The sequence below is a fragment of the Sardina pilchardus genome, chromosome 24 (genome assembly GCF_963854185.1).
Source record: "Sardina pilchardus chromosome 24, fSarPil1.1, whole genome shotgun sequence".
NCBI lineage: Eukaryota > Metazoa > Chordata > Actinopteri > Clupeiformes > Clupeidae > Sardina > Sardina pilchardus.
Window position 1 is genome coordinate 21,230,167 of NC_085017.1, and position 25,510 is coordinate 21,255,676.

The 25,510-nt window shown below is 40.8% G+C and overlaps 1 protein-coding gene and 1 long non-coding RNA gene across 3 annotated transcripts in view; both read left to right on the forward strand.

Annotated features, from left to right (window-relative positions):
* The window catches only part of adcy2b (adenylate cyclase 2b (brain)), a 63,444-nt gene extending 52,025 nt beyond the window's left edge, over positions 1-11,419 (forward strand). Inside the window, exons 17-25 of one of the 2 annotated variants that reach the window (XM_062529669.1) lie at positions 1,493-1,612; positions 4,178-4,362; positions 5,662-5,746; positions 8,561-8,719; positions 8,896-9,042; positions 9,521-9,628; positions 10,114-10,225; positions 10,406-10,530; positions 10,800-11,419. In XM_062529669.1, the coding sequence (XP_062385653.1) occupies positions 1,493-1,612; positions 4,178-4,362; positions 5,662-5,746; positions 8,561-8,719; positions 8,896-9,042; positions 9,521-9,628; positions 10,114-10,225; positions 10,406-10,530; positions 10,800-10,952 (1,194 nt within the window). In that variant the 3' untranslated portion in view covers positions 10,953-11,419. Of the gene's footprint in view, positions 1-1,492; positions 1,613-4,177; positions 4,363-5,661; positions 5,747-8,560; positions 8,720-8,895; positions 9,043-9,520; positions 9,629-10,113; positions 10,226-10,405; positions 10,531-10,799 lie in introns of those variants that run through there. The other variant, XM_062529670.1, reaches the window with a different exon arrangement.
* A 10,362-nt stretch (positions 11,420-21,781) lies between these two features.
* On the forward strand, positions 21,782-24,493 carry LOC134072924 (uncharacterized). Its single transcript, XR_009937225.1, has 6 exons — positions 21,782-22,033; positions 22,868-22,954; positions 23,061-23,366; positions 23,962-24,086; positions 24,200-24,315; positions 24,420-24,493. It is a non-coding gene; the product is annotated as an uncharacterized LOC134072924 (long non-coding RNA).
* Positions 24,494-25,510: the final 1,017 nt, after the last annotated feature.

Here is a 25,510-nt window from a genome sequence, read left to right on the forward strand (position 1 = left end):
GTGTCTTCACCTTGGAATTGAGTGTGATAGGGGTGTCAGTAGCGCTGCAATCTCCGTATTGATTTTTAATGTGCCAAATGGCGGGTGGCTCTGGTCAGAGGCGGCCGTGGCGGTCACTCCCCATCACCGTGGATTAGCTTGAAGGACCCACAGGCAATGATGCTTCTGAAGATGCGCTGCAGATTGGATTTGAGGCCACTTACAGGTCACTGTGGCTTTATGGCTTAGAGCAGGGGAAAGGAATGGAGGAGAGGGTGTGTGTGTGTGTGTGTGTGTGTGTGTGTGTTTGTTTGTGTTTGTCTGTATGTATGTGTCTCTCTGGCTGTGTGTGTGTGTGTGTGTGTGTGTGTGTGTGTGTGTGTGTTTGTGTTTGTTTGTGTTTGTTTGTGTTTGTTTGTCTGTATGTATGTGTCTGTCTGTCTGGCTGTGTGTGTATGTGTGTGTGTGTGTGTGTGTGTGTGTGTGTGTGTGTGTGTGTGTGTGTGTGTGTGTGTGTGTGTGTGTGTGTGTGTGTGTGTGTGTGTGTGTGTGTGTGTGTGTTTGTTTGTGTTTGTTTGTCTGTATGTATGTGTCTGTCTGTCTGTCTGTCTGTCTGGCTGTGTGTGTGTGTGTGTGTGTGTGTGTGTGTGTGTGTGTGTGTGTGTGTGTGTGTGTGTGTGTGTGTGTGTGTGTGTGTGTGTGTGTGTGTGTGTGTGTGTGTGTGTGTGTGTGTGTGTGTGTGTGTGTGTGTGTGTGTGTGTGTGTTGTTTGTGTTTGTTTGTGAATCTTTCCATGTTAGTGTCTATGAAAAGACAGCTAAAAGACAGTCTAAGAACAACCTAGGGTCTTTTTGGATGATAAGGACTGTCAACTTTTGTTGGGGACCAGAACACTGTAGTTTTGAAGATATGTATAGGCCTATGTGAATAGGTATTTACAACAACAATAGCATATATCAATAGCTTTTGAGGCATGACATTTGGTAATTGACATGTATGGAATTTCCCTAACAAGATGGCAGTGACTGTAAGTAGGATTTAATGCATTTACTGCACAAACTGTATACTAATACCATTTCTGTACACTTACAAAGTTAGAATGACTAATTACATTGGCTTGAAGTGACAGTTTACTTTGACAGAGCGAGCTTGCTACAAGGCTATTGTTATATGTTATTTTGTTGTTAATGTATTCCGGTCTTGCTCAGAACTAGTGTGTGTGTGTGTGTGTGTGTGTGTGTGTGTGTGTGTGTGTGTGTGCCCATGTGTGCATAGCTGTCTGTTAGTCTCTAGTCTGTTTTAGACTGCTTAAATGGGCAGTGTGCTAAATACATAACTAGATCCACTTATATAAACGAATGTCTGGTTTTGTCTGCTCTCCGTATTGCTACGATGCTAATGATCCTGCGTTCTGACCCCATCTGTTCATACACATTTGCATATTGTCCTTGTCTGTTTGTAGCCAACAGATATTATATAAAACTCACATTCTGTATGTATGTGTGTGTGTGTAGTTTTTTCTAGAGGAGGTGAGGACAGTGGATGTCCCTGGTTTGAACATGTCCAACGAGACCATGGTCAGCTCCCCGGGCTACGTTATGCAGTTCGTGGAAGAGGACAAGTTCTATCTGCCCGTAAGTGCACATTCGGTATCCTCCCTTTTCCCACAAACAATAGCAGCGGTTTATATAGACCACTGAAGCCTTGTCCTTGATGGCGTTTCAACGGTGCTTTAAAAGATTTTTCAAGCTTTTCCTGTCTAATCCACTGTGGGAGGTGGTATTCAGCACTTGGTGTGCTTTGTTTTACCCAGTTTTTGAAATAAAAGCGCCGCTGACTCAGTCCTTTGGTTACCGGTTTGTGAACTCCCGATGAGGTGAGCGAAAGACGAGGGAGAGCGAGCAGAACCTTTTTATAGACACCGTAGTATTACAGGGCCCCAGCCAGCCAGCAGCTCTCGGTCCAGCTAATAAGCCAGTTTCGAAAACCATTAAGACCTCTCCACGTATTGCCCACAGAAAATGTGCACCCTGGGTAGCGCAAGGCAGGCACATTCATCCCACACACTGTGCCCCTCTGCTGCCTTGCCTTAGCTATTCTCACTCTGTGCATCCACTCACACTCGCTGCACATCCCCCCCCCCCCCCCCCCCAGTAGAGAGCCCCGGAGAGCCCCACCCAGACCTGAGGATGAGGGGAGCTTGGAAGATTGTTGTGGAAGACAAGAGGAGCTAGCAGAGAGAGAGAGAGAGAAGGAGTTAGCAGAGAGAGAGAGAGAGGGAGAGAGAGAAAGAGAGAAGGAGTTAGCAGAGAGAGCGAGAGAAAAAAAGAGGAGCGAGAGAGAGAGAGAGAGAATGAGAGAGAAGAGGAGGGGCTAGCAGAGAGAGAGAGAGAGAGAGGAAAAGAGGAGTTAGCAAAGAGAGAGGGAGGGAAAAGGACAGACAGGGTAACACTTTTCAATAGGATTCTGGAGTCTGTTTTGGCTCAAAATATATAGAATGCATCACAGACAAGCGGCTGCCCTTCAAACCAGTCAAAGCAACAAAACAGACTCATGTCTAGACAGACAGATGTTAGCACAGGCTGCTTAATCTACAAATAAAATTTATCACAAAAGCAAAACTTGAACCAGTAACGTTTTAAATGTCCTTAGGACCCATATTTGCATGCGTGTTTACTTTTAGAGACATAGGCAGTAGTCACCACTACTTTTGAAGAATATTTTTGGAGCTTTATGCCTTTAATCAGACAGGACAGTACAAAGGGTGGCATGAAGATAGTGGGAAAGAGAGATGGGGTGGCATCAGGAAATGACCTACAGTACAGTAGGGCAGACTCAAACCCATGGGCACCTCGTGAGCACTTGGACCCGAATGTGTTATGGACACTGTAGCCACTTGTTAGCCACGGGCACTACTAGTTTACCATTTTACTGCTCGGACATAAAGTTGACATGACCTTGCCATAAACAAGGTGGCATATATGTACCAGATACTGTCATTAGTAGTAATGACTGTTGGAGTCCCAATGACGTGTTCCTTGTTGTTTTCATTATCAGTATGTCCTCCTGACAGTTCTCAGAATTGTATGTTGCATTACAGCTGATCATGTAGGTACTAAAATGTCGCATCAGTAAATCGAAAGCTCTCATGACAATTACATCTAATGGCTACTGATAAGAACATCTTGTGACAGGATGTTACATTTGCCATGATCTGTTCCTGACAAGGTTAATGGTCAAGCTCACATCCTCTTTCGTGAACATCCGTCTCAGAGGAAGCCTACAGTACCTTACAAATGAAATAGCCGGGTTAGAGCATGTGTGATGTACTGAGTCCACCTCCTTGTACCTGAATGTATTAAAAAAAAAAAGCACTGCCTCCAGGACTCTGTGAGAGAAACAATGGCCAGCGGTGGCTCCATAAAGAAGCTATCATTCACACCGCACTCCTTGCTAATGGCCATAACCCATTTCCCCCTCCCTCCTAATGAAATATATCTCCCCTTGCCAGGGACAGCTCAGTAAAAGTGACTGTGTGCGGCGCTCGGCTTATTTATCTGGGCTCTCTGCAAGCAGCACAGATCGCTTTTGGCACAATTTCCCCGCTGAGAAGCATAAGTCAGGCCCTCTGCCTTGAGTTTTGTTTGGGAAGAGTAGGGGCGGGGGAGGGGGGGGGGTTGGCCTAGAGGACTGCATCCACAGCGCATAAGCTGATGCTGCCAGTGAAGTTTTCCACCGTATTTATCAGTCCTGTGTATTGTTCTGTTTCATCTTAGTCATCTGAGTATGCCCCGCAATATATCTCAGTTAGGAACGCCGTGGTTCTGGCTTACAAGCCGCGCTGTGCTTCTTTATATGTTTACACAGTTCACTGAACTACAAAGTAAAATATTATTAAATTGAACACTGTTTTTGTTCCTGCCTCATAGCGTCTCGGACAGCTATGGTAGAGAGAAATTGCACTGTGGAGAGAAAATGTTCTTTTGTGTTACAGCAGCAACCTCAGGGGTAGTTTAACATTTTAGCAAAACTCTGTTAAAAGTCCGGACAGTGTTTTCCTCCGATCTCTGGATCCGAATCCATTTGCTCCCCCTCTCTCTTCATTAAGTCGGCTTCGATTGGCCTGTCCGTCTCCCACGGATGCAGGCTTTTTGATTGGCGTTTGTGGTTTGTTTTTTTTCCGTGTCCGTGGGGACCAGTACTTCATCTACAGCTGCATCTTGGGCCTGGTGTCCTGCTCGGTGTTCCTGCGCATCAACTACGAGCTGAAGATGCTCATCATGCTGGCGGCGGTGGTGGGCTACAACGTCGTCATCCTCCAGACCTACGCAGCCGCGCTGGACGACTACAGCACCGCGCTGTACCGCACACAGCCTCTGGAGAGGTGAGCCCACGCACGGACACACACACACACACACACACACACATACTATACACACACATACACACATACTATACACACACATACACATACACACACATGCACACATACACACACACACATGCACAACATAACCTGGAGAAATATTTAGTTCTCACCTACACACACCAATACTCACACATACACACACACACAGGCACGCACACACACATACTATACACACACATATACACATGCACACATACGCACACACACATGCACAACATAACCTGGAGAAAGGGATGGAAATGTACTCCCATACACAGTATTTAATGAGATGCATAAATGAAGTTATGCTAGAACAATTACAGATGCACTCACATATAAATATTTAGTTCTCACCTACACACACTAATACTCTCACACACACACACACACACACACACACAGAAACTGGCTCTGTGCTGTTTTTTTTATGTGTGATTGGCAAATTGAGGTCAGGCAAACAATAAAAGGGAGACTTCTATTGCAGCGTTTGATTTGAATTTAATCAAACCGGGTCTGTTCTTCTAGAGGTGTGTATTCATGGTAACTGGGCCTTATTGCCAGCCTGCCTGCCTGCCTGCTTTGCATCCAATTATTGAACAGTTTGAGAACGACCCTAAAAGCCTGATTGTCACGTCACTTCACCATATGACTCAAGAGGCCTTGACCAATCAGTCCTATTTGAACTTGATTAAACATAAATCACATGCACAGGAAATAAGCACTAAATGCTGGGCACCACCACAGCTCTACGGAGCTGTAGATAAATGTATAGGGAGTATGATTGGCCGGCAATTTGAGCCCGTTATTTCGATGACTTTGACAAATCAGGTCTTTTGAACTTGATTAAATATAAATTACATGGCCGCGGAAATGACTGATAAAGCCGGTGAACGGCCGAATTTGGGCGCAGTGGATGAGAGATGGCTGTGTGGCTCCTTTCTCCCTGGCCGACGGAGGGTTGAAAAAGTTTCCTCCTCCCATCGTTATACAGGAGGATGATTGACAGCTTATGAGATGGAGGGGTTTTATGTGGGTGTGCTAGGGATTGATTTTTGTCGCAACGGGGAACTGACAGCCGAAAGTTTGGAGGTCATTCGAGTTCCATCTCGTCTCGCTCCGTCTCTGGTCTCACTTCCTCTCCTTTTTCTTCTGCATTCAAGATGATGTGGCGCTTGTCATCACAAATCTTGTTGGCTCCCTTTATGAAATGTAAAAAGTGAATGACCTTTCTGTCTCTTTTCTCCCTCCCTCTCCCCCCACTATGTCTGCTGTCAGGCCAGGGGTGCTGAAGGACCTGAAGACCATGGGATCGGTGTCTTTGTTTATCTTCTTCATCACCCTCCTTGTTCTGGCCCGACAGGTGGGTTGCCTGAGCGCTAATAGACTGTCACAAAAACACTACCTGTCCTGCAGGCTCTCTCTCACACACACACACACACACACACACACACACACTCCCCCTCCCCACAGCTTTCAAGCAAGTCGTAATTAACGCTGACTATTCCACATAGTGCTAGGCCATTCCACTTACCTCGGCTGTCTCACCTCACATTTCTCAAGCGGCTCTCTCCTGTCGTTTTCTCTCTTCTCTCTCTCACTCTGTCTCACACATCCACTCACACACACACACACACACTCTCTCTCTCAAACACACACACACACACACACACACACACACACACGGACAGACACTTACACAGACGCACACACACACATAGCCTTGACCCTCTCTCTGTGTTTTCTCTGTTTGTGTTTGTTCCATTGGGTGATGGGTTTATATAACTCTTTGGACTCAGAGAAGCGAGTTGAGGATATATAATGGATTGCGGGAACATCATCCATCATTCTCCCCATTTAGAAATACTGCAACAGTACTGTACCCCCTGGAGGACCAGAGAAAGAGGGTTTGGGGGACCTCGAAAGCCAATCGCTCTCGCTGTACTAACCAGAGTATATGGAAATGTGTGCGTGTGTGTGTGTGTGTTTGTGTACTTGTGTTCTGAGGAAAACTAAAACTGGGTTTCTGGGCTGACCCATCTAACAAGACTATTTTAATCTGGATGGCGTCATAACTCACTTAGAAAGCAGGCCTGCACAACATCTGAATATAGCACCAGCACTTAGTCAAGCCACATGGGATTTCAGTCATTTTTGTATGTTGTGCTAATAGCTTCAGAATTAATCATTTGTATTGACTTGTGATACTGTACTCCGTTTAAGACATACCTAGAACCACAGGTTCAGATGAATACAATGCTTTAAGATGCAAAATAGAGCATCCAAGAAAGGGACATTTATGTACTATCCACTCAACACATGATTTGTTCCTGGTCTGCCTTTACATTAGGCTGGGTGAACCCCGCCTTAACTTCCGGCGAATTTGAATTTTGCTCGGCAGCTCGGGCTGGAAACCTGCACATCTATCTCCTCTGTTCCCTGCCAGAACCTTTGGCTCCAATCACAAACTAGCTTATCCAAAAGAACCACCGGATCATTGGACTGATTGGTTGAAGGACTATCCAAGCGTACGGAGTCATTTGAACGATGCAAATTGATCACGCCTTTTGTGCAGTGGAAGCAAAGCGCAGTCTCCCCATACTAATGTTCAATCTTAAAAGATTGAGCTTAGTATGGTGATAGCCAGACTACCTTTACATAGGAAATTCTCTCCATTACTTTACATAGCATAGAGGCCACAGTCTTGACATTATGAGTTAGTGTGCACTTGCAAGCTCAGAATTATGAAGTACTGTAATATCATTAATTCATTCTTCTTCAATGTGTGTATCTAGTGTTTAGTGTGTAGAACCGAAAAACCTATAAAGTTGGACTGAACAGATAATGTTTTTTTTAGAACATGACATGTTTACTCATGAACCCCCCCTTGAGTCTGCTATATGAGTGTTAATAATGGTACCCTCTGGGCTCTCCTGCTTTAAGGCAAGAATTAATTATGGAGCCTTGAAGGGGGGGCACTGAAATGGAGGTAATGGGTGTTCAACAGTCTTCTAGATTAGTAGTGGTACTCCCTCCACCCACCCCATGCACACACACAGACACACACACACACACACACACACACATACACACACACAGACACACACACACACACAGCAGACACAAAAAAACCCTGCTTGACTCGTAATGTTGTTTATCTCAATAGTGTAGTCCACTGTGTTAGTATGCATTGCCCTCCAGATTTATCCTTCCATCTCCTCCGATTAGAAAAGCCTGGGACGCAATGCAATGCGCACATCCACACAGTTTGGCTCTTGTTGCGTGGCACAGCAAGTCGCGCATAAAGACAGAGGCAGCCAGTGCTGCCGGGTTGGCCAGTCTGCTAGCTCTCCCTCCCCCTCCTGCTGGTCGTCTCCTCAGGGCTACTTGAGTGAAGCTGTAGACCAAAGCTTTGGGGATGGTGGTTTCCTGGAACCTATTCCACACAGGATGCTGCTGAGCTTTTTTTTTTTTTTTTTTTCACATTCTGCCTCTACTAGATTCCCTTTTGACATTTTGAATGCTAAATTCTCAGATATCTGAAAACAAAAAAAAAATACTTTAAGAGACATGATTACTTTATTCATTACTTTTAAAATGGGGAGATTCAATATGAGATAGTGGGATGGAGAGTGAGGGAAAGAGAGAGGAATGGAGAGAGATAACTCCGCACTGCTTGAATATTTAATGTGTCTAATGACAAACATTTCTGTTTGAAATCCATTTTCAGGCTTTTTACTTTCATGCCACAATAACTGCCGAAGCAAATACCCTTTACATAAAGAAAAAAACATAACATCAATATGACAGATCTGCTCAAGGAGTGCTAGATATATTCATGAAGATTATGGGGATTTATGCTGTCTTTCATTTATAGAACAGCTGTTGAACCACTGAAAAGCTGTGTGAGTTTGTGTTTGTGAGAGAGACTGAGAAAGGGAGTGAGAGGGTGTTTTTTAAACACCTGGATTAGAGTTTTTCACTTGCCAGTATTTTCTCTTGTTCAAGCCTACAAACAAAAAGTTTAAGCAACCTTGCCAGATGGAGGTAGAGTTGCCCATCCCCCTAAATGACGATCTGATGCAGTGCAGTGTGCTGTGATGTTTTATGTACCCTGTTCTCAGACACGGTGATCAGATGTCTGTCATCTCTTTGCCTCTGTGTCCCCTTGTAACAGAATGAATATTACTGTAGGTTAGACTTCGTCTGGAAAAACAAGTTCAAGAAGGAGTGCGAGGAGATCGAGACCATGGAGAACCTCAACCGTGTTCTCCTGGAGAACGTTCTACCTGCCCACGTTGCTGAGCACTTCTTGGCGAAAAACTGGAAAAATGAGGTACCTATTTTTCTTGTTGGTGTGTTTGTGTGTCTTTGTTGCTGATTTGTGCGCAGAACAAGAATAGATTTGCCTGATGGATCTGCAGGCGATGGCAAATAACCTTTTGCAGTGTGAAATGTTTTTTTTTCATTCCGACTGTGCTTTGTATTCACTTTTGCTTTGAATCTTTGCAGGACCTGTACCACCAGTCCTATGACCTGGTGTGTGTGATGTTTGCTTCAATCCCAGACTTCAAGGAGTTCTACACCGAGTCGGACGTCAACAAGGAAGGACTGGAGTGTCTCAGACTCCTCAATGAGATCATTGCCGACTTTGACGAGGTGCTTACGACGGCCTCGGCAAGACCTATTTATTTTTGTTTACACCTCTCTACCCTGTGTAGCACGTCCGTGTGCTGTGGTTTTGAAATTACGATGCCCTCAGTACTTCAGAAGCCTGAGTTAGTGAAAAACCATACGCTGTAATGAGCCAGTAATTATCAGATATAGCATCTCCTGATGAGGGCGAGACTAATCTTGGTCTTCTTGGCAGGCATGGCAGCCATGGTTGTCAGGTGCCTTTTGCAGCATTACCTTCAGGCAGCTTAATTAGGAAGGCACGCTCTACTGAACTGTGCTCTAAAAACGTACATAAATGCTAACCTAAGCTTTAGATTAAGCTTATGGTGTCTAATGGAAGTCAGAGAGGAATAAGCCATTGAATTAGGAGTGGCATTGTAATTCTTAAAATCAATGTGCGGTCATACAGTTAAATCAGGTTAGGACAGATGCTGACTCGGTTCTGGCCATCTTCTCCCAGCTTCTGTCTAAACCCAAGTTCAGTGGTGTGGAGAAGATCAAGACCATTGGCAGCACATACATGGCTGCCACAGGACTAAATATCGCACCAGGACCAGAATGTACACAGGTGACACACTTTCGTTACTCCTAAAACTTGATGGATATATAGACTTATGGAAGGATAGACAGTATCATGATGATATCACATATGCCATACTCCTTCCACTTATATTTACACAATCTTGCAACCCCCATAAGACTGTATAGCTGTAACTCACTAGAATAACAGACTGTTGTTGTGGCATCTAATTGGCCCTATTACGGCACCGGCGCGATATAATAGTTACATGTCACCATTTTACATTACGCATCATCACTGATTACATTGTCTGAGGTAATTATAGGGTATGCCATGTGCCATGACTTGTTCTGTCTTGTGACAGTTGTGGGTTTAAGTGTTCTGCTGTGTACAGTAACTATGAGAGTCGTTAGTGCCAAGCAGTTCCGTACTATTCCAACCATCTGGTTAGAAGGTGATTGCTCCATCAGGGAAGATAGGATTCATGACAGCATCACTGATGCTGGAGACCTTTGCTCTCTCCACTGTCCTAGGATGACAGACAGTACATGCACATTGGCACCATGGTGGAGTTTGCCTTTGCCTTGGTGGGGAAACTCGACGTCATCAATAGGCATTCCTTCAATGACTTTAAATTAAGAGTGGGTAAGTTCACTCTTTTAATTGTCAGAATTACACTTAAAAGTGTATGCCATTTGTTATTTGAAAGACTGCTAGAGCCTAGCTCTGTACTTTAGGTCTATTTGTGACTGTTTATTGTCTATTTAATTTTTCAGTTTCATCAATCATGATCCTTATCTTGTAATCATTGCGCTGTCTCCCCAGGGATAAACCATGGCCCTGTGATAGCAGGGGTGATCGGAGCACAAAAGCCCCAGTACGACATCTGGGGCAACAGTGTGAACGTGGCCAGTAGAATGGAGACCACAGGCGTGCTGGGGAAAATACAGGTTCGTTCAACTCTTTACTTCTTGGTCTTCAGCCTCTCTGTTTGAGTGTGCTTCTGTGTGCATGTGTTTGTGTGGATATATGTGGGTGTTGTTGGTGCAAGCATGTGTGTGGGCATGTTTGTGTCTCGGGGAGAGTGAGCAACTGTTTCAAAGACTTTCCTCTGCTTGCTTGCTTACTCATTTCATGTTTTTTTTTTTGTTTTTTTTCTTTGCCAAAGGATTTGGTGAGAGAATTTCATAATTCCTTCTTTTCTCTACCCCCGGCGTAGGTTACGGAGGAGACGAGTCGAGTCCTCCAGACCCTGGGCTATGTTTGTTCTTGCCGAGGCATCATCAATGTCAAAGGGAAGGGGGAGCTGGAGACTTACTTTGTTCACACTGAGATGACCAGGTCCCTGTCCCAAGGGACTGTGATGCCTTGAACTTTTACCCAAACCATACACATGTGTGCGCACACACACACACACACACACACACACACACACACACACACACACACACTGATGCACACAGTCTCCCCTGCATAACGGACAAATATGGACACCACCCCCACACACACATACACAACATATAGCATAGATACACTGTGCTGCGAAGTGCTTAGACAAACGTATAAATAAACATACACACACAAATATATAAATATATACATATATATATACCTGTGAATATGTTTGCATGGTCTCAGTCATTCAGAGGAGCGGATAGATGTCATGAGTGTTTGCGCTGTCCAGTCTCTTTGTGTTTTAGCCAGGCCACTGTGTGTGCAGCCAAGACAAGTTTTAAAATGAGAAGTTTTTTGTAAGAACACGAGAATACAAACAAATACCAGAGTGTTGCCATGTTGGACACCACCATTTTCTTATTCATTAAAGACTTTGTATATACCTACGTCTGTTTTTGTCTGAGTGTCCTAAGCGGACTTGAGAATGTATGCTTATAAAAAAGAAATTATAGGTTATATTGTAGTTACGTAACATAGAAGACCATGAATCAAAGAACTCTGTTACTGTATGTATGTATATTTGACATAACATTACATGTATAGTATAAAGAATGCCCCTCAAACAGGGACGACTGGTCCGTATCCCTCCTCCACCGATCTTGTGATTCCATTTTTCCGGAAGAACTCCGCTTTGATAATGTTCACCTGAGCAAACTGCCGTCCTGATTGGTTGGAGGGAGGTGGTAAGCGTCGCCCATACTCAGAGGAAGATAAAATTGGAAGAGGCCGCGTTGACTCCTGGAATACAAACACATTGTTTACTGAATGATAACAAATGCCTCAGCAAAGTGGCAGACATCACAACCAGTAGACCACAAGCTGTCTAGTAAATTTCACAGCTGATGTGATATTCGTGCCTTGGCTGCCTCTGTTTTTGTGGATGTGCTCGATTCCCTTGTTTGTAAGTAGGCCAACTGGCAAAGGCAGAGTTGGCATACCTGTCTCAATATCAGCAGGTATAGAGGTTTGGATGATTCACACTCATTGAGCTGGACAGCTGAGTTTTAATTATTCATGTACTAATTGCCTCCACTAATCCAAGTCCTGCATAGGCACCTGTAGACACCACAGCCTGAGAGACTCATCGATTACAACTTCTTTCTCCATTATTTTGTTTCCAAAAACAAATATTTTCACTTGACCTTTGCACACTGGTCTCCCTAATATTAAAAGACATATGGCATGACCACAACAAGATCAACCAGGAATTAAGTCAGAAAATATCAATGTTAAACCTACCAGTCCCCCTTGAGTCTAAATATGGCATCATCTTCAGCTACCCAGCACTAGGGGGTAGACAGCAATGAAGAGCCAGACGAAAGCCGTAACATTGACTAATAATAAGTATTTCAAAAACAAACAAACAAAGTACTCCTCTGGATAAACTGTGTGAGTTGGAGGCTATTTACGGTTCTGCTTGTTTGCCTTTGTCTTTCTCATGAATGTCGTCAGCCAGATGGTATTAGCAAACAGGCATTTGAGAGTGTGCCATTGGCATGATTTCATTATGAGAGAGGGAGAGGCAGCCATTCAGCATAGATCAGACATGACTGACAGATTGTACTTTGATGCAGTTCTGAGAGACAAACACTTGTGTGGACACATGGTTTTTCTGAAAGGATCAAATTGATATCATATGTGTGGTGGAAATAATTCCACAGTTGACACTGAAAGGGCACTGTCACATTGAAATTGTTTGTGAATGTGTGTGTGTGTGTGTGTGTGTGTGTGTGTGTGTGTGTGTGTGTGTGTGTGTGTGTGTGTGTGTGTGTGTGTGTGTGTGTGTGTGTGTGTGTGTGTGTGTGCTCACTCACATCCTCTCCCACTCAATCAGATAGACTGAACAGCTACCTGGCATGGTTGTGAATGGACTGAAACCGATATGGTTGATTAAAAAATATGTCCATTTACGGACGGGATGTGATGGCAATGTGGGATGAAACTGTTTTGAAACCTAGACTACTACTTATGTCTGGTACTGAGTACTTAACCGCATACAGTATGTTAAGCTTATTCTCTGAAAAATTCTCGATTACAGATTGTTTGCTGGTCATTTTTTTCTAACCCTGAATATGTTGGGCCTGCATAAAACTTCAATACTCATTTCCTGGCACCTAGGCTACTATGCCCCAATATTCAAGTTATACTTGAATGAACAGATCTGAAATTAAATGTGACCTAGGCCTACTCCATGCCTTGGAGAATTTTCAGAGAATTTCTATTTTGTTTGATCACAGGTATTTTTCTAACATTATGTCCTTTACACACCAAACAGACAAAAACAAACCCACACAAAACTTGAAATCTAATGGACAAGACAGAATCGAAATTAAGCCCACATTCACTTTGTTATTGGAATCTGCGGAGCCAAGATAATCTAGGCCTGTTATCCGCTTAAAATGTGTGTGGTGGCATTAAAACCTGTAGCCTACGCGACAGGTTGGTCAGTGTGTTAGCTTTTTGCCATTTTAACATTAGGACGCTAATGTTACCTCATTGTAGAAGTTGAGACCTCTGCCTTTTGCGTGTTGTCTATCATCACGGTGTAATTTGTTGTCATAACCTTCAGTTCGTCTGTATAAGTCATACTGGTGTACCTCTCGAGCCTAAAGACAACACTGACATCAATAATAAGATCTACAACAAGCTATTCCAATTTAATATAGATTGTGTCTTTAGTTAAGTCACTTAACTTTAGGCTAGATTAATTATTTGGCACCAAAGTAGGCTAATGCTACGTTAACGTTAGTGAAGCTAACAACACACCCTAGTGGAAATTCCAGTTGAAAATCCAGTAGGTAGTCTACTGGTCTGAAATGGTCTGTAATGGTTCCAACTGGTCCCAACTGGTCCCAAATGGTTTTTTGATTTTATACTGGTTTGCCCAGTTAGTGACACCAGTTAAAACCAGTTAAAACCCATTAGAACCAATAGAGCTATTGGGCAGGGGTGGCTCACCAGTAACAACCAGTTGAAAGCAATAGGATGTAGGCCTAACTGGTATCCTCCAGTTTAAATGGATATTGGTCTCAACTGGTGAAACAACTGGTCTCAACTGGTCTGGCAACCCTATAGGCCTACATTATATAGATTGAACATGAAAAATGTTGATGTCGTCTGGTCTTCACTGTAATGTTCCTGAACCCCGCACACACATTCAAGTAGAAGTATGTCTCTTGGACAAATATTTGATTTTAGCAAGAGGTAGACAGTTTTGACCAATTTAGCAAAATGATTAGGCCTAAGGAATTTTTTTACGTACATACCCAGGTAAAAAAAAAAACTATTGAAAATATACTTTTTCAGAGTGTAATAAGTACAGTGTGTACTTTTTTCGTCAAATCCAAGTATATTTAATAGTGGTGGGCCGTTATCGGCGTTAACGTGCTGCGTTATCGTGCAACTCTTATCGGGCGATAAAAAAAATATCGGCGTTCATCTATTCTCAAAGTTGGGCTGGGAGCTGGGTCTATACCACGCAAGCTATGATCACTTTCACCTTGATATCTTAGTGCGAACGCCAATGTTTAAGAGTGCGCCTGAAACAAGTCTAGGTCGCACTGGTGCACCTGACGCTGCTCGGCTGCTTTCTTTCACAAGTTGTCATTGTAGACTATGCGTGCAACTTTACCAAACAGTAACCAATGATACATCCTCCCAACATGGACGATAAGCTCAGACCCCTCCCGAATCGGCACCTGATCGCTCATTCCTAAATTAATAGAAGTAACCCCCCTCTCCTTGGCCCGCTTTCTCTTGCTCTCCCTCTCCCTCTCCCTCACTCTCCCGTGCGCGCTCAATGGACACTCGTGAGTCGCGACCCGCCCCTCGACATGCACATTTAATCCAAATAAAACATTCACTATCGTGAAAGCAATGATGCATATAGAAGACGTTAGCTAAATTAATATAGATTCCGGTTAGCATCATTGCTGCAGAAAGTTGATTAAAACTCTTACATTCAAGTTACTCTTGCATGAGTTGGATGATAATCTCAATACCAATGTTTTCCAACTCCAAAACTCGAAAGGAGAAAAAGTATTAGCCCACATTGAAACTTACAGTAAACACACGGGGAAACTGAGCAGTCCAACTAGTTAACTATGATAAACTAGCCAACTATGCTACTTTGTTTACATTTTGAGGCTTCAAGCAGTCAGCTGAATTAAAGAGGCAGAGTTGTAATATGAATAGTAGGCTGCAATCTGCATAAAGTGTGCTGTCATGAATATCAGACATTTCAGTATGTAGAATAGGCTTATATAAATAATTTTGTAAAGAAAAAAATCTTTTATTGTGTTTCAAGCTTTTTCTAGACTTTTTGTTGTTAAAAAATCATTATATGAAAGGACAGCAATAAAAAGGTGACCTTTTAGCGTTAAAGGCGATGCAATGAAAAATGTGGGTGCACCTAAATTTTGCGCTGGTGCACCTAAAATTAATCTAGATTAATCTAGATTAATTTCAAGATTACAGTGAGATTAATCTAGATTAACAAAATTAATCTATGCCCACCTCTAATATTTAAGTATATTAAAGTATGTATTAAGTTCATCGTAATACAAACTTCACTATACTTCAAGTGTGTAGGGTATGCTAAATTGGAACAACTATTTACAAACTTCAAGTGCACTGAAGTACACTAATTAAAATGAGCAATTAAGCATACTTACAGTACAATTACATTGTATGACCATTCTAATAGAAGTACACTTAAAAAATAATTGGAGCTCAACTTACAGTTGAGTTTAAGTACATTTTGTACATACTGTTATCATACTAAGTATTACTATAAAGTATGTTAATTTAGTATGCCTCTTTAATATTTCAAGTGATCTACAAATGCACTTCCGTACTATATTTAGTGCATTTAAAGTGTCCCACTATGACAATGATAACATATTTCAAGTGAAGTTCAATTACAAGCTAAACATCAGACACATACTTTCAGTGCAATATTATTATATTTTATTGTAGAAAAGAACTGTCTTTGAAGTATATTTTATCTGTACTTTAATTCCCATATTGTTATACTTTGGCATACATGTCGATATTACACTTTAAGTGTATTACATTACAATTAATTTCAAGTGCATTACAACAGATTACAAATCTCATTTCAGAAAGGGAACTTTATTACAATAAAATTACAAAAATACATAATTCAAGCAAAGGATATATAATGCTAATAACACAATAACAGGAACATAACTACACATCACCATTCACATTTATTGAATATTACAACACGCAAATGCAGCAAAGTCCCTGAATTTGCATGAATTGGTGAACGTGCAAGATCACAAAATCATGGAGGGCCTGCACAATGCTAATGAGGGATCGGTTCAAGGTACTTCAGTCATAGTACCATGTCCTCACTGCAAGTCTCACTGCTAGTGCGTGGTGAGTCGCTTTGGCTGGAGGAAATAGATGAATCTGCCATGTTGTTTATGACTGCTTTCAGTGATGACACCAGTCCTGGCAGCTCTAAAACAAGGATGCAATATAAAAAGGGTCAGTATCACATTATGATACAAAGAATAAGTATCACATTGTGTCAGAAAATAGAGCATATACAGCGAGGATAAGTATTGGAACCCATGCTAAAGTTGACTAAAAAAATTAGGAAATATCCAACCTTTAAGGACACCAATTGTCTGTGAGTGAAATGTATAGCAAATAAATAAATGTTCTTCCTTAAAATACAGGGGTCATAAGTATTTGCTCCCATATGTTAAATTCCCATAGAGGCAGGAAGATTTCTATCTTTAAAAGCCACTTATTTCATGGATCCAGTATACTAGGCATCCTGATAAAGTATCCTCAGCCTTTGGAATTAAAATAGCCCCACATCACATACCCTTCACCATACCTAGAGACTGGTATGATGTTTTTTTTTTCAGTTAGCCTATTAGCCGGGTTGGCATTGAGCCCAATGAGCATCAAACCAGCTAATAACTGAAAAAAAAAGGTCAGGTGAGGTCAGGACTGTGTGCAGGCCAGTCAAGTTCATACACACCAAACTATATAATTCACGTCTTTATGGACCTTGCTTTGCACACTGATGCACAGTCATGTTGGAACAGTAAGACATTTTTGACAATTCCATGCTCCCAACTTTGTGGGAACAGTTTTGGGAATTGCCCCTTTCTGTTCCAACATGACTGTGCACCAGTGCACAACGCTAGGTCCGCAAAGACATGGATGACAGAGTTTAGTGTTGACTGGCCTGCACAGTCCTGACCTCAACCCAATAGAACACCTTTGGGATGAATTAGAGCAGAGACTGAGAGCCACCTCATCCAACATCAATGTACAACCTCACAAATGCGCTTCTGGATGAATGGTCAAAAAAGCTATAGCTGCAAAGGGTGGACCAACATCATATTAAACTCTATGAATTAAGAATGGGATGTCTATTGACATCACTATACTTTTGGCAATATAGTGTACGCCGATGCAAGCTCTATAGTGCTTCATCAATGAAAAATACTGTCCGTCTCCACGACTTCTTTCATGCATTTTCATGCAGAAAGAGAGTCTGAGGTCCATTTTCACCGAATTTACACTGTTTTTTGGGATATTCATTTACACTTACCAGGTATTCCTTTGAGTTTCTCAGGGCCTTCAAGTACACAACAAGTGCTTGCAGGTGGCAAACTCTCAACGAGCCAATGATGGGATTCTGCAAAACAGGGAAATATAATAACAACACTACTTTATTTACACTTACAAATTAAGCATCTTAATGTTTACTATGCCTTTATCGTGCAATCCCCCAATGTTAACTTGGAGATTTGGGTATTGGGATGCAATGCCTGTTTACTGCTCCATGGATAGAGGAGTTTCAAAAGACTCTCAATACATTGGAAATGCATTATAAGATGTATGTAATGCTCATGACTTAGAGAGAGGTGGGGCATGTGACAAGGTGTGTTTTTACGTAATCACATGTAGAGGTTCATATAATGCATTTCCAATGTATTGAGAGATTTTTTGGAACACATTGATCTTCAATGCAAATCTATTCATGGGGTAGAAACAGGTAGTGCAACCCAAAAATGTAAATGTTAACATTCAAATTAGTCATGTCAGCATGGTCAAAAATGTTTCGTTGACAGGTGCATGTTACGGCCCTGTAGCTCATGGCCTAATATTGGTTTTCAAAGTGGGAGGCACAAAACAACTTCTCACTAACCCGATCAATGGCAGCCATGATCTCCTTAATCTTATGTCTTGTTTCTCCTCCCTTCCTATGGCACTCAGCAGACAGCCTGGAGCAGATGTCAAGTTCTGGCATAAACTTGGACTTCAGTTGCACAATGCGTGTGAAATTCTGCACATCTTGAACCATACGAGGGTAGAGGGGACAGAAAGAATGTACAAAACAACCCAGCATTTGTAGAAAGAATTACAATTAGCATACAGAAAACATTGATCCAAGTATGATATCTGCTTCAGTGACTATGAAGAGCATTCCATGCTTATAATAAACAGGGACAATGAGAATAATTATGCACATAGGTATGGGTGTCTACCGCAAAAGTAACCATGAGCTAACCTGTAATGCTTCTGTAAGAGAGACCTCAATGACGCTGATGTATTGCACTCTGCACTCCCACGTCTGTGGAGAAAGTATATCAAACTCAACAAATTTACACCATGCAAAACTATAATAATATCAGATTACTGAAATCTTTTAGAATTTGAATTAAAAGTTGGGAAGAAAACATTTAATTACATTGAGGCTTGTTTGTGATCAACAAATCACTCAAACATTTAGAGTAGGCAGCCTCTACCATGATCATGAAAAACGTACTTGCTTTACTCGTTTAATATAGAAGTCGAATGAGAGCAAGTAGCCTACAATAATGCTGATCACATCATACAAAAATAATGACAAGTCTAACGTTTGTGTAACTTGTCCTTCAAAGATAGACTGCACGTGATTAACGTTACAGAGAGACTAGGCAAGATGGTGTGGTTTGCTACACGGACATTCAAATAATTCAAATGTTTGTGGACGAACTTTAGTGTCTGTAACAACGCAAATTGTTCATGACACATAAGGACAATTTGGTAACACAGACTGGCCTGCACCTACGTTTAAACATTAAACTTTTCAGATAATAATCTAACTATTAGTATTCTAAGCCTAACACATAAACATAGGCTGGGTTTGTGCGGGGCTAGCTAGCGGCTCTTATGTTAGCCGTTAACTGCTAGCTGCATGAAACAGCAAACACATGAAGTCGTCCTGACCTGGTCACATCCATGAACATTCAATTGTGTTTTATGAAACAAACCCATCAAGGCATAACCACCCCTATTTTCGGCAGGGAGTAAAACTGACCTGGGAAACATGATACAATTCTAACGTTAGCCTGAGATGATTAGCTGTTAGCTACTTAGCCGCCCACATGAGATCTGCTGAACCTCATGTGGGCGGCTAAGTAGCTAGCAGCTAATCATCTCAGGCTAACGTTAGAATTGTATCATGTTTCCCAGGTTTGTTGTCATGCTAAACTCCCTAAAATTACACCGAACTCAAAATAAGAACACTGTGTGTTTAGCAAATACATACCTTACAATCCACGAGTGAGGGAGAAGAGGCAGACCTGCCACAGCCAGAGACCCTCGTTTGTGCGTTTTGAAATAATGCTTCTACGGCGACCATAGAGTGACATATTTCCTCCAAACACGAATGCATTTCGTATAACTGACTCCTTTTCACCTAGAAACCTAATTTTATTGTGTAAATCCTACGAAAAAGGATTCATTAAGATGAGCAATAGTGAGATTTAATTTTTTTGAGAGTGAGTACTGCCAAGTACTGAGATTCTGATACTGAATTGACATGTAAATACAATATCTGTAAAAATAATTAGGCTACTGTTCTTAAAGTGACTTTTCTGTCAATCAAGTGTTTATTAATACATGGTGGTGATAGTGTAGACTTATATTACCTCACCAAGATGTGGAGCCAAATGAAAAAAATATAATTTGTACAAAATAAACTTACTTCGTCCACACTGCAACATTTAATCACATTACTCTTTCAGAAATCAGCCTAACAATGTAAAAACACTTTCCATTGGTAGACTACAGTAAATTGATACATTACCACCAATTAGTTGAAATCAAATGTACACTTTCAAAAATTATACTAACTCTGTATTACAAATAAGTGCACTTACTTAAAGTGCATTACATTATCACTATATATTTTTTATATTTTAACATATTTTGTGAAAGTATTCCGATATACCACTAAAAATGCACTTATTTTAGAGTGTACTGTACAATGTGTACAGAAGTAACACTTCTAATAAAGTGAGATGATAGTACACTGTAAAAAAGTATGCTAACAGTTTATTTGCAGAAATGACACTTTCCATAAGTACACTAAATTGCCACTCAAAGTATGTCAAATTTAATACACTTAAAACATTGGTACTTCTATCAAATTTAAAATACACTAACAACAAAGTACACTTTCAAAAAGTGCAATCAAAAGACAATTTGATTATTGTGAAATTAGTATACTTTCTTTTTGGACTCAGAAGTTGAACTTAATTACACATATTTTTAAGTATACTTTATAAAGTATACATTAAACTCACTTCAAATAAAGCACAGAAACGAAGAAGCATACTTGCTTTATACTTCATGTACTTTAACCATATTACTAATACACTTAAGTGCACTACTTTTTTACCTGGGTAAATAGGCTACGCCAGGTTGATGTTAATATGGATGCAGCCTATCTTCAACTTTCAACCAGTTTAAGTGTGAGTGCATGTTGTTAATATTTGTATGGATACTAAGAACAAGTCGTGCTGCTTTGTTCTGGACCCGCTGAAGTTTAGCCAGACGTTCTTTGGTGGCATTTGACCATACAATACTACAATATTCCATCTGAGAGAGGACCAATGTCTCCGTAACCTTCTTTTTAAAATCTGTTGTTAGGAATGTACTACTGCGTTTAAGTAAGGCTATTCCACTACTCATTTTTTTTCACTGTCTGGTCAATTTGTTTAGACCAGGTAGCAAGCTGACGTTGGTTGTTTGGCTAGGTTGGGTTGACTTACAGTATGCAACGTTGGCAGAGTTGGCCATTTTTTGCTGACCTATGCAACGTAAGCCCAACGTTGGCAGAGTTGGCCATTTTTGCTGACCTATTCAACGTATGCCCAACGTTGGCAGAGTTGGCAATTTTTTACTGACCTATGCAACATATGCCCAACTTGATCATATTGGCCATTTTGGCTGACCCATTCAAATCACTGGGCCAGTGTTGATCATGTTGCCAATGCCATTGCCATTTGAGGCAGCATTGAGGATTGATCTATACAACATATGTTGTAATGTTGATGTAGTTGACTGAGTTTAAAAAAATATTGATGAACAGTTATTGATACAATTTACTTTTCATTTTAGTGGCGAATATTGAGAGTAGTTAGATGTCACTGTAGAGAACCAATGACCAGATCAGGCAGGCATACTGATGTGGCTGAAATAGTAAGGGAGGATGAGGATGTAGGCCTAATATGTAAAGTATGCAGGGAAGTGGGTCAAATGCATGAGCATAGGTTGAAAATGAGAACCGTTTAGACTAAATGGACTAAAGCCCATGGATTAATGTTTTCAACAGCTGAGTTAGCGATAAGCTATGTAAGGGGTTTTTTGTTGACATTTGTTTGTGTGCCTGTCTGTTTTAGCTTACTTCGTGTTTCATACAACTAATACATTTCAGAAACATTGATAATCATTGTTTTAGTCTAACAAGTCATGAAACAAACTTTTGCCAGCAGCCGGTCCGGTAACATGATAAAACACCGTATTGTATCACGACCACCTGCACATGGATGCATCGGAGCATGGACCAAGAGCGAGCTCAATCTTTTAAGAGAACGGTGAGTGCGTCACATAGAATTGTATGCCGTTATCTTCCAACCGTACAACTTCAGCCACTTACGTTAGCCCAGCCAGTCCAAGGTAATCGATCATTAAATATATATTTTTAATATCTAAATGTATATATAATCAAATTGTTATCTAGTAAGGCATTGTTATATGGTTTCACGTTACCAATCTGATGTAAATTTAGCGTTATAATTTAGGCAAGCGAGCAAGCTAGCCTGCTAGCTGCTAACAGTTAACGTTAGCCATCTCACGTAGCCATAGGTAAACAATGAACCGAATCGAAATCAGCTGTAATTAACATTAACTGTCGGTTATTTGTTAGGCCGTATACTTACAGGGATACATACACACTATCTTTGCAAACAACATTTATTCAGACAGAACACTTAAACGCCAGGCAAAGGCTGTGAGGTTAACGCATGTTGAATCCTGGTCGAATCTCACGCAACCATTCGTTATCGCTATCTTGGACATAAAAAACAATTCCTGGAAACTTTTGTGAATGTATGGTGCGCTTAAATTAGAGTGTGTGGATGTAATTGCCATTAAAGCCCACAATGCATACTATGGCTGTGAAAAATGCACACATTGAATTGATAATGATCTCCCAATTTCCATTAGATTTTATGCACCTTGTTTGTCTTGGGGTTATGAGAAAGTTGATGTAGTAGTACTGAATGTAGATAAGAAATGAAACCCCTGATGAATGGGACAAATGTATAACTCAACTGAATGGGTGGCTGAGTATGGTAAGTTATTGAGGAAGGTCCACAATTATTAAGAAATGGCCCATAGAGAAATAACTATTTGAATCTATTGCTCAAAATTAACATGTTACTTGTGAGTTAAGCAGTTCTTTTCAAATGTTCAGATAGGCTTAATTATGTCGTTTGTTTTTATATTTAGATTCCTATGAAAAGGCTCGAAGGAGGCTTGTGAAGTTCTGCAAAGGCAAAGGTTTGGAGTCGACACGAGGACAGTGTGCGGAAAAGTGTATGTTTCCTTTGTTCTCCTTTTATAGCGTACTGTGTTAGGCGTATTTGCAACTGGCGTTCACTGCACTTTTAACAATTTGATTACGCTTGATTTGTCTCAACAGACTATCGTCGAAATATGTTGAATTTGGGCCTACATCAGCCCCTCCATCTGCAGTCTCAGGAAGACCTCCAGTGCAGGCCTCAACAAGCAGGCTCCACACAGGTAAACAGCACAGATGAAAACATACAGTGGTATAGCGTGTACTGATTCTGTTTCTTACTGTTCCATATGCAGAGACAATGGAAAGACCCAAAAACTGATTCTGCAGTAATGGAGCAAAATGCCAGACCTGGCCAGCCATACCACCATTTCCATTATGAACACCTGCAGTGACAGTTCCAGATCTGACAGTACTAACACTACATAGGTGAAGTACAGTTGATCGACCTGATTGGTGCAACAGGTTCAATCTCCCCACTTGTTTTTTTAATTTTTAATTTTTGTATATTTGCATTATATTTATTATTCATTCACATCCCAAAATCAACTGAAACGTTTTAAATAAATAGAATGAAATTATTTTTTAAAGTATTTTTAATAGTTAATCTGGATAGCAAGTCATGGACCACCAACAGTACTGCCACAGGCCACTGGTTAAAAAAAACCCTGCTTTAGATGGATCCAACTATTAAAAACTCGGGAGTTCAGGCTTGAGCTCGGCCATGTATGATGTCAAGAATCTATATTGTCTTTGAGTGTATTTGATCATTTCGGGCACAGATAATTTCCTGTCTATCAGCCCTGTAAACTGCATTTGAATTTACTAAGGTTTTTTGTTTATAGGACTTTTTGGACGTCTCTGATGACGAGACGTAAATAAAGTCATAAAGTGCTTTGCACATGATGACAGCGTGTTAAGTTTTTTACAAGAAAATGTGTATGGTTTTTAATCAAACAGACTCTGATGACCCTTTGTGCTGACATAAATTACATGTTGTACTTTATTTTCACTTTTCATTTAGGATTCTGATGTATCAGATGATGGGGTTGTCCCCCAAAAGATGTTCGAGAACATCAAAAGGGCGTACCAGGAATTAAAAAACAAAAACAAAAAAATATCCGCTGAAAATGAAGACCTCAAACAAAGGTAAATTCAAGATCTTATCTTACACGAGCACCCTCAGCTTTTATCAGAAAGAACAACTACTTGAGTTTTGCTTTGTTTTTTTGTGTTTTTCTCTCAAACATGTTAAATGACAGATACAAAGATTTGGAAATGCAAAACACAAAAACAACAAAAGAAAGGGATGGTTTCCGTGCAGCCATAGAGGCAATTAACAGGAACACTGCACGAGTGTTGGGAGGTCATCCTATAGGTGAGTGAATAATTATGCAATAAGTAAATGCAATATATTTATTAAAAAAAATTGTGAATCAAACTGATTAACAATAGCCTATGTTTGGTCGATATCCTGTGCAGCCCAATCAGAGTCGCAAATCATGGCTGATGCAGTCTGCCCAGGACCACCTCCCTGCTCTGATGGCAAGGTACATTCAAACCATGACTTAATGTGCCATGTGCCTCAACATACATGCTTTACATTATGTGTTGATATGGATTCAAATACAAACTGATTTAATGTGACTTGCAAAAGATCAAAATTCAAAGAGCCATGTATTTCTGATTGTATATACAGTACATATAGTCTTTGCTTCAGCGATCGCCACTGTTATGCAGATGATTCCAAACTATATCTTTGATTCACCTGGATAACCTTTTCCTGCTTGAGGTGGCTGTCCATATCCATACAATCTGCATTAAATCATAGCCAAAACTAGGGATGCACCGATCCGACTTTTTCAGTCCCGATACCGATACCGATGCCTGGCCTCTGCGTATCGGTCGATATCCGATACCGATCCGATACCATTGTTAATTAATAAACTGTATACCTCACCATGTGGAAAAGACTAAAGGCATCAGGCTTGACTTCATTCTTCATTCTTTCCCTTACTAAACATTACTTTCCTTAAAACATCTAACAAAATAACACTTAGGCTAGATATAAAGGTAATGTATTATTATTATTATTATTATTATTATTATTATCATCATTATCATCATTATTGATTATATTACTAGTATTAAAAATAAACAGTTGTAGCCTACACCAGCAGCAACTTGGAACAGCATTCAAATTCAAGTTCACAGTTATTACTAAATAATAAATCTAACAAAATCAATTTTGGAGATAAAAATCCATTATTAGTGACATACATTGAAACACCCCTGCCAAAATGGTGTCACCCGCGAAACCCCTCTATTTACTCATAGTGGTACGGTCCCGCTGTTTCCCCACGATAAACTAATTAGTTCACACGGAGTTTGAATGGTGGTAAACGGTAGAAGTTGTACGTTTTATCTAATAAATGAGAAGATTTTAACAGCCAATTTGAACATTTGCATGTCTTTATACCAAGATGAGATGAAAATTACAATGTGTTTAGTTTGAGTAGCTATTTGTGTTGACTGTACATTAAACGTGTTGCCTAAATGCAACAAAACGCATG